At 33.5% G+C, this 9,611-nt stretch overlaps 1 protein-coding gene across 1 annotated transcript; it reads left to right on the forward strand.

The window, feature by feature from the left end:
* Positions 1-666: 666 nt before the first annotated feature.
* LOC132628242 (outer envelope pore protein 21B, chloroplastic-like) lies at positions 667-5,028 on the forward strand. Its single transcript, XM_060344009.1, has 5 exons — positions 667-931; positions 2,142-2,216; positions 3,152-3,304; positions 4,023-4,121; positions 4,643-5,028. Exons 1-5 carry the CDS (start codon positions 839-841, stop codon positions 4,724-4,726), a joined length of 504 nt encoding a protein of 167 aa, XP_060199992.1. The 5' UTR covers positions 667-838; the 3' UTR covers positions 4,727-5,028.
* Positions 5,029-9,611: the final 4,583 nt, after the last annotated feature.

Below are 9,611 nucleotides of genomic sequence, written 5' to 3' on the forward strand. Positions count from 1 at the left end.
TCTTCTCTTTCAAAAATTATTAGATGTATACATTCTTTTGGCATTTGGATGGGAGGAAGTACAAACTAAGGTCATGCTATCGAAATTGTGACCGATAAAAATTTAGGTTTACATGGGTACTTTAGTTGAAGATTATAAGATGTGAGGAGAGCAACTATGACCCTAGAATGTCCCAATTAACTATGTTATCATAGAGTTCTATGTCAAAGCTTAAGTTAGTTGTATGCTTATTTGAAATTTTGAGTTTAACAAAATAATGATTTTTTTCCCAATAATGTTTAATTAAGAAAATATCAATTTTTTCGGAAACAAATGTCACTTAAAAGTACACCGTAACTTGACAATTGCCCAAGCAAATTTGACAAAAATAACGCCACTGTACGCTTGGTCTGTCAGGAGGGGTATTTCTTTTTAGTTATTCAACCTAAATACTTATTTCGTGTTTGTATTAAACTAATAGATGCCTAACATATGTTTATATATAAATTTTTATCATCTAACTATAATTGACTAATATGTATTCTTATCCCAATTACAATAGTTAAGTGATTTAGTGAGATGACAATATATGTTAATTAATACTAATTATAATGAAGTGATAAAGTTTATGTACAATAGTGAACAAGGGGACCTTGGTATGGTGTACTAGTAAGTAAAAAAGGAAAACAACAGAGGCAAAAAAGTTAAAATCGAAACTAACTCTATCACTGTTTTCGTTCTGCTGGTTTATCCATTTCTGCAGGCTGAAGCAAACTCTTTGTATACATACATTTTAGGGTTTAACCATTGGGGACTGAGTGGGGTTTCTTTTACAGAGCTGACTTGCATTTAACCAAAAATGGAGACCTCACTTCGTTATGGTGTTGATTCCAAGAGTCTAGTGATTCATGCCAAGGAGAAATTCCCCCTCAACTCTGTTACCCACTTGCAGGTATTAAATATTTCTTATTGCCTGCATTTTGCTCCTTTTCCCATGAATTTTTGTGAGAAGACTGAGTTTTAAGCATTTACCCATGTCAAAAGGCTGAGTCTTGAGCATTAATAAGTTACTCTTCTTGATTTTTTTGCTCTATAAAGTCTTGTTTCGTCTCCACAGCCTCAATTATTCCCCCCCTTCATTTGAAAGATTGAAACTTTATTGAAAACGTTACGTGGGTTTTTCGGTTGGCTTTGTGCTAGTTCATGATGCTTGCTTTATGCCTGGCTGATTTAGTTTAACCATTTACCCATGTTAAAAGACTGAGTTTTGAGCATCATTGAGTTACTCTTCTTGAATTTTTTGCTCTATAATGCCTTGCATCTTCTGCAGAAACCCAATTTTCCCCCTTCATTTGAAAATTTTGTTGAATATGTCATGTGGGTTTTTTCGGGTTTGCTTTCTGCTAGTTCATGGTGCCTCATTTATGCCTGGTTGATTTGGTTTAAGCATCTGCCCTTGTCAAAAGACTGAGTTTTGAGCATCATTGAGTTACTCTTCTTGAATTTTTTGCTTGATAGAGTCTTGCTTCTTCTGCAGAAACCAAAATTTCTTCCTTTCATATGAATTAGTACTTATTAAAAATGCCAAGTAGGATTTTGGGATAATCAAAGATGCCTCCTTTATGCCTAGTTGATTTAGTTTAAGTGCTTGAAACAACATATGATGGGTTGGGGCTCTGCTTTTGAAGTCGTCTCAGTTTATCTTTGTTTTTCTATTACCAAGTTCTACTAATGATAGTGTGACTTACAGACAATTGTACAATTGGTTTGTTTATCATTATTTCCTAATATGGAACACTATTGGGCATATTGGCGATGAACAATGGGTTAAAATTGAGCAGAGCGTGTATCTTTATTGGTTGTGATTGAGGTGTAGTTGATCGGTAATAAAATTGGCTGTTGGTTTTTCCTTTTTGTTGCGGAAAATGAATGATGAATATACGTGCTTAGACGTCCAAAATAAACTGATTTTGCTGTAATTTTTTTTACATATTTAGATATGGGTATTTTCCCCCAAGAAGGTATGTTGAGATAAAACTTAAAAGAGAGAGCTTGATATGTCATTTTGAGCTGTTTTGGTTTCTTCATTTGCCTTACTCTGTTTATAAGCCTTTTGGGCTTCCAATTGTCTCTTTATCTCGTGGATTTCCATTCATTGGCAGAGTCATGCAGAACTAGACACCAGAATTGGAGCTCCAACTTATCTGTGTGCAATGATCAGGCGATACTTTCCTGAGGTATGTTCCTACCCTTTCTACAACAATTTGTTGCTTGTACATGTAGGTACATTTTCTGCTTCAGGCACTCCAATAAGTCTAATTAAGCATGTATAGACTGATCTAACAAATAATTAGGGCCAACTTTTTAGCACTCTATTTATTCTTATGATTCAGTAACATAGCGCGTCAAGTCCCCAAAACTGATCTGATATCCACTTACCTGCTTGAGACCAGAGAAAGCAATTTGAATAAACCAGGGTTCATTTCATACATTAAAGATGAAACGGTTATTTAATGACATCATCACACGTTTTCTTACTTCTTAGCTCGATAAACTGGTGTTGATGCAGTATAAACTTGTGATTCTTTGTAGTGAGCAGAAAAGTTTGGGAATGTAATTGTGGGCAATTCGATCAAACTAACCCTCATTCCCATCACCCAAGTACATGGGGAAAGGAAAGAATAGATGACAACAAATGAATATTCTCTCCATTTCAAAAATATTCTTTTAGATAATTGTGGTGTCCGGGTCAGCTAGCGTGCACCTCGACTACTTCCACGGGGTACCTGCGATGTCCCACCAGTACAGGTACTGGGTAACTCTATCCACCAAGGCTTGGACAGATTGGAAGAAATCACCTAGTGTTTTTTCGCCTCCGTTGGAATTTGAACTTACCACTATGTTCTCCATTTTAAATTGAATGTTACGATTTACTATTTACGACACTTTACCAATGTTGTTAATAATTTTAAACTTATAACTTCTCTTCCTTCTTACTTTTTGTTTAGTTCTTAATATGTAAAATTGATTGTTAGTAGAATAAATGAAATCTTTTGATTTCACTTCAAATTGGTCAACTCAAAGCTAATTGTGACATTCAGCTTGAATAGCTATTGTGCATGAAAATTTTGTTACAGTAGCTTCGGAAATTGACATGCTTTTGAACTTTTAGCAATATGCCAGCCTTGCTGTTGGAGTGCAGTATTATAGGCGTCAAAAGCTCTGGTATAATGTTCGTGGTAAAAAGGCATTTCCAGTGACAACAGATGAGTCAGTAAACTTTCATATCAAGGGCAAGTATGATGTGGACGAAAACATTGTTGAGGTTGGTAATTATTTGAAATCTGTAAGGTCTGCAAATGAGTGAAATCGTGGTGTTTAAAGAGTGATTATATGGTTTTTTTTTTTCCTTCTTGTAAGTGTCATTTTATGCTATCATTGTCAGACTCTCAAGTATGTCTGTGAAATGAAGCTAGCTCGATGACTAAACCCTTACTAAGTGTTGTGTATTATAAATTTCTTCTGGAGTAAGGATTGGGATATATATACTCTTAGCTAACCCAAATAACGAATTAAAGGAGTTTGGTTTTGAGTTAAATGTATGAATTAACCCCCCTTATTCAAAAAAAAAAAAAGAAAAAAGAAAAAGAGAAGTATAAATGAGTAATCCCATTGGCACATCGAGTATGTTCATATTTATGCAGTCTTATGTACTTCAATCCAAACATATGTACTTAAGTTGGCTTGAATATCAAGTTGTATATCTATCTATTCCCTTGAACTAAGCATATAATCATATTAAATTGAGGCATGTTCTCTTTATGATGATTTATCTTGGCCAGTATTGGAATGAAATTGGCCCGATTGTATAGAGCGAAATAGATATAGAGGATCCGTATAGCTAAACCTAACTAGGTTGGGATTGAGGTGTAGTTGATCAATATTTTGATATATCTTGGCATTTAACATGTTGCTTATATCTTTGGTTTTGAAGTAACAGTCTTTACAGAGACCTGAAACTTTGCTTCCTTCAAAACTTACAGAAAAAACCAAGAGGTGCTGCTGAACTTACTTGGAACATCATGAATGTGACTAAAGACCAAGATATGAGGCTCAAAGTTGGATATGAAGTCATTGAAAAGGTAAATAGTTTCCCAAATCTGCAAGTAGCATATTCTCCATCCAACTCCATCTTCCACCAAATGATAACCGTTAAACGAAAATGGAGATTTGGCTATTGAAAATGGTCATCCTGAGCTTCTCTGGATCTCATTCATTAATGTATGGTAGTGTCTTGCACCTTCGCATCTCATAAATGAATATTATTTTTTTTTAATTTTTTATACTAACTAAAAAAAAGGGACAGTTCTGATACTAGAGACTGCACTTTGTCTATGTTGCTTGCACAAGTGTTCCTGCTGATATTATAGAGCTAGTTAGTAAAAACAACACCCCATTACAGTGAGTTGAATTTAATATTCATGTTTATTACCCAACAAACAACAAAATTAAGTGTTTAAAATATAAATTGTCAAACATTCTTTTGCTGGTAATTGTGGACTACATGTATTGACACGTGTCATTTCCATTTTGGTTGCATGTTCCTTTCTTCATTGTTTTTCATACATTTAAAGTTCTGTTTATTCTTTCTTTTTTTTTTTAGGTCCCTTACTTTCAGATCAGGGAAAACAACTGGACTCTCAATGTCGACAGTAATGGGAAATGGCAAGTAAGATATGCTTTATGATACTACTGATGGATGTGTAGCTTGTTCCAGTGAGAGTGAGTTATTGCAAGATAGAAGAAAACCATCACAATCTGTCATCTGCATTTCTGTTACATATTTGGCATTCTATCATTATTGCAAAAAGGCCTTACCTTCTATGATATCTGCTTTTTGAGTATTGTCTCCGGAGATAGTAACCCATTGCAATACAAAACTCAAGCTCATGAAAATTACCTTTCTATTGTGTAAGAAATTTTGATCTCCATGTATGCTTGTCCGCATTGCCTCATTTAATCTGAAGTTAAAGCTAATATTATGATTCAGGAGCTATGTTTGCTCACTTGGTTCCTATTAGCTAAGTTTTTATTTAATTTTACATCGAATTTGCACTTAGAAGGTTAGTTAATTGTTTAACCATTAAACATGCTATTGTCTTTTGTGAAGCCATATCTACAAGCGTCATTCATAGATTCTCTGGCACTCCACGTTAAGAAATTGTTTAGTTTGAATTGGATTTGCTCTAACCTTTAAGGTCCACTTTCTGTTACTATAGGCTTATGTGATTTCATTAGTTCACTTGACAGTTGCAGTAGGTTAGTTATTTTATGCAGCTATTAAGTACGGCAACAGATTGCCAGTGGGATTTGTTATGCATATGACATAAGTTTCATAATCTTGAAAGAACAATCCAATGAAATTTGCGCGGAGAGGTTGTCAAATGGGTCTATTATATCTTGTGGATATCCATTTATACAAAGTTTATTGCATGAAATGTCTATTCTGGTGTCCTTTATTGCTACATAGGATGTACTTTTGGAATGTTTAACCCTTCATATGAGAAAAGGGCAATGAAAAAGATTGCCAACGTATGAAGCCAGGTACTGATGTAGATATATGAAGCGAATGTGCACGCAGCTGCCATCTTCTATATTCATCATAACGAAAGAGTAGTCGCTGCAGTACTACTTCAGACCTATTGACTTAAAATCTTGAATCCACGTTTATGTAAAGTTCGCAGCCTGCATTAAAATGATAGGGTCTGCGACTTGCTCTTCTGCATGGAACTATACATCAGTTTCATGTCAATTGTGTGTATAATTGTTCAAGTCATGAACCTCGGTAGTTTGAAATATACGTGACATGCCTTTCAAACCCAAAAGTTAGGCACAATGACCTGAACTCCAAGGTGTACCTGAACTCCAAGGTGTAGTTTCACCATCAATGAAGTGAGTGAAAATTATAGTATGCCAGTGTTCAAAACTCAATAGAGACGAAAAAAAAAAAGGTTATCATGGAATTGTCGAGGTGGCACGAATTATTTTCTTTTTCTTCCAATTTGTAATATATGCGGGTCATAGAGCTTTGGTGCACAATCCCATGGGAATGCAACATGTAATGTGTAAGTTAGGTCACGTCATGAATTTAAATCCTACTAAGGACAAAGTAATAAAGGTGGGATCATACTCTCCGAAGTTTCGAAGTAGTTGTGCCAACTGAAGTCAGTCTACCTAGAAGTTTACAAGAAATTTCTCATTAAAAGAATGTGGAACAAACAGACAGATTAATAAAGGTCGGATCATACTCTCCGTAGTTTCGAAGTAGTTGTGCCAACTGAAGTCAGTCTACCTAGAAGTTTACAAGAAATTTCTCATTAAAAAGAATGTGGAACAAGCAGAGAGATTAAGATAAAGACTAGCCAAAAGGGAAAAGAGAAACGTGCTCCAATTAGGACTTATCCTTTAATAAGCAACAAATAAGTAAGGGCCAACTTGTCATGTGCATAATAACAAGTGCTTGATGACCAACTCACTTGCTTCTACTGGCCTACTCCATCCACTACCTATTTTATGCAACAAACCCTTTGCTTTTGTGAGACTTTTGATGTACTTTTCTAAGTTTCTTTCTTAAATTTTGTATCGAAATGGTGGAAGATGGTTGACGAATAAGAGATTAGAGCTGACCATGACCATTGACCCATAAGATGTTAATTTAGTCACAAGAGGCTTGTTTCATTTGCTTTTTAAGAGTATAAATGATATATCGTAAGTGTAAAGAATTCTTTTACTGTGACCCAAAGAATATCTATATATAAGCTTCTTTAAAATGTGATATTGTAATTTTGAGATCACAGAGATTACTGGTATAAGAGAAAGGAGTGTATTATACGTTTAAAACTAATAATTATTTGGGTAAAATGTATAGGGGTAGATTTGTTCGGCAAGATTCGAATAAACAAAATCTGCACATGGGGATGGACAATTCTCAATATTTATCCATAAGTAGGAAAATTTGCAAGTTCTTTAGTTATGTTGGACTACAGGATTGCTCTCTTAAGTAGTACGAATATTAATTGTTAAGGGTTGCTTTTATATGATTCATCAGTACTTTCATAAGTGGGATAAAAAAATAGCTCTTTACTACTATCGAAATGTTTTTATGTTCCTTCTAATTCAAGTGAAATTGTTTTTGAGTTCAAAAAGAAGGTCTTCAACTACTTAGGGGAACCCACTCTTCTTCCGTGGGTTTGATTAGGGTTAGCTTTTTATATTTCGTCTCTCATTTTTTTTTTTTAAATTACCCTCTTGGATCATTCATATCCATTCTGTTAGTAAATCATCTCTTATTTGTCTTTGATCTAACAGAGCTCCAATTTGAAGTATAACAAGGTTATTTTAAATCATAGTCAAAGGAGAGGTAAATTTGTATGTTTTTTCTAGTTATTTTGCGACGTGAAATTCACTCATTCTATGGAGTTCTATTAAAATCAAGAACAAATATGAGACGATTTGCAAATGAAAAAGTTATGAATAACCTCAAATAAAAGAATCACACTGAAGGTATAATTAAGATATTTTGTATAGTTAAAGGGTTATTTTGAACCTTTACCCTCCTGTTATGCTGGTTGTCCTTGTCTATTTTTTAGAATTTCTGGACAATACGTGTAAGAAAAGCTATATATCATGCAAGTTAGGTCAAGTAAATAGGGACGGAAAATGGGAAGGGAGGATTGAGCCTTAAGCCCGCAAAAAATCCATACCTGCTCCACCCTGTATGGCTTTTTTCTATATTTTCAGCCCATCTCCCCCGCATTAAGTCTTTTGTAAATCCGTACTACGAAATGCTAGTCAAAGATGAATTTAAAATTTGAAATTTATAAACTTCTATTACTATCTGAAAATTCATAAATATATAAAATCTGAATAAAAGTTACTGAATTGACGTGCCTCCAACTGACCCTTCAAATCCGTCTTTAGTGCTAGTGGAGCTACATAGTAATGCACCTTGTATTTTGTTAAACTCTTCTTAGTATGTCAACATCAGTATGAATAGATGATGGATGTATCACATCCCAATTAATTCCCATGTACTTGCAATCTAGTACTAGTATAAAGTCATTACTATTAACCTATCAACTAATTGATGTTCTTTTCATCTCTATCTACCAAAAGAAAAAAAGACGTGATCGCCACAAATCAACGGATTCCATCGTAAGTTGAATAGCTATTAGCTAGTACTTTATATGGCTCACTTAGAATCTGGCACAGTAAAAAGCTAATTTGGTGAAGGAAATCCTAAAAGAGGAAAGAGAGGTATATTGCCTTTGAAAGTATTTGGACCTAGCTAGGCCTTTAAACTACCTATAGCTTACTTTAATTTGGTTCTTCTATCACCAAATATGTTCCTGTTATTGTCGTATTTGGAAATACTTTTGTGAAAATTAAAATTACTGTCCTGGAGTTCGAATGTGAATGAGTTCTAAAGTTATGATTCCAAGTAATTTGACGTTTGACACTGAATTACACTGTTAAAAGAGTTCTTACTAGTTTACGTAATGAAATTTAGCTTTGAAAAGCAACTCTTTGCTTATCCAAAAGAAATTTATATTAGAGATTCATAGGGATAAAGGGTCACCTGATAAAATGATCACATAAAAAGATCTAAAGGAGGACTAACAACGTCAAATAGCCTCTCAATTAGAGTGTGACTATAAAAATGAAACACTATCTTCACATGTTAAATCTTATGGTTATGATTTTTTGAGATATCAATAATAGGGTAAAAGATCTTTAAATTGGTAGTATATATAACTTAAATATGATTTCTTTAGATATGTATAATATAGAGTTTAAAGTTATATACATTGTTTGTGTAAGAAATTTTAACTATGAGAAGATTATAAATTCAGCTTTTAACGAGGCTGACATTTATACAAAGGCCAATTCAATATTTGAAGTTTATGAATTCCTAATAACTGGATTCACAGTCAATTATATACAGATATTTGGTGAATTTCCTAATACATACTCCTTCCGTTCACTTTTACTTGTTCAGTATACTAAAATTACATTTTCACTTTTACTTGTCACTTTTAGCATATCAAGAGAAAAATATACATATATTTTTTTTTTCATGTTTTACTCTTGACATTAATTATTTATTCTCAAATCATTTCTCAAGACCTAAAACTAAAGACCAATTAATATGGATATTGTGATTAAAACACTCATATCAATTATTATTTCTTAAAGAAAATATAAAGTCGAAAAAGGACAATAAAAAATGAACACAGAGAGTATACACAAAATCTAAGTAAAAGCTATTAAGTTTATGTGAATCCGCTCCTAACTCTATATATTCTTTGGGCGATTTAGTAGCATAAAAAAATCTTTACATGCATAACTTAAAGTAGTATAATTATATTATATAAAATATGCACTCACTTGTGTGAAAGAAAAAAACAAAAAAAACTTTATTTGTTAACAACGACGTGAGTGTACCACACAACAAGTGTGACATTGACTCCATCCTTTCCCCTTGTTAATCCCAAGTAAATACGTAATTTAAAAAGGTTGTTGCCTATACTATAGTATATGTGTTACTCCTCCTTTATATATAAAGCTACAAA

The sequence above is a fragment of the Lycium barbarum genome, chromosome 2 (genome assembly GCF_019175385.1).
Source record: "Lycium barbarum isolate Lr01 chromosome 2, ASM1917538v2, whole genome shotgun sequence".
NCBI classification, from domain to species: domain Eukaryota; kingdom Viridiplantae; phylum Streptophyta; class Magnoliopsida; order Solanales; family Solanaceae; genus Lycium; species Lycium barbarum.

What these genes read in the sequence shown, in the direction of transcription:
- LOC132628242 (XM_060344009.1), top strand. Translation starts at nt 839, where the DNA reads ATGGAGACCTCACTTCGTTATGGTGTTGATTCCAAGAGTCTAGTGATT. An exon ending in ACTCTGTTACCCACTTGCAG is followed by an intron (nt 932 to 2,141) that starts GTATTAAATATT and finishes ATTCATTGGCAG; the next exon opens with AGTCATGCAGAACTAGACAC. An exon ending in TGGACGAAAACATTGTTGAG is followed by an intron (nt 3,305 to 4,022) that starts GTTGGTAATTAT and finishes CAAAACTTACAG; the next exon opens with AAAAAACCAAGAGGTGCTGC.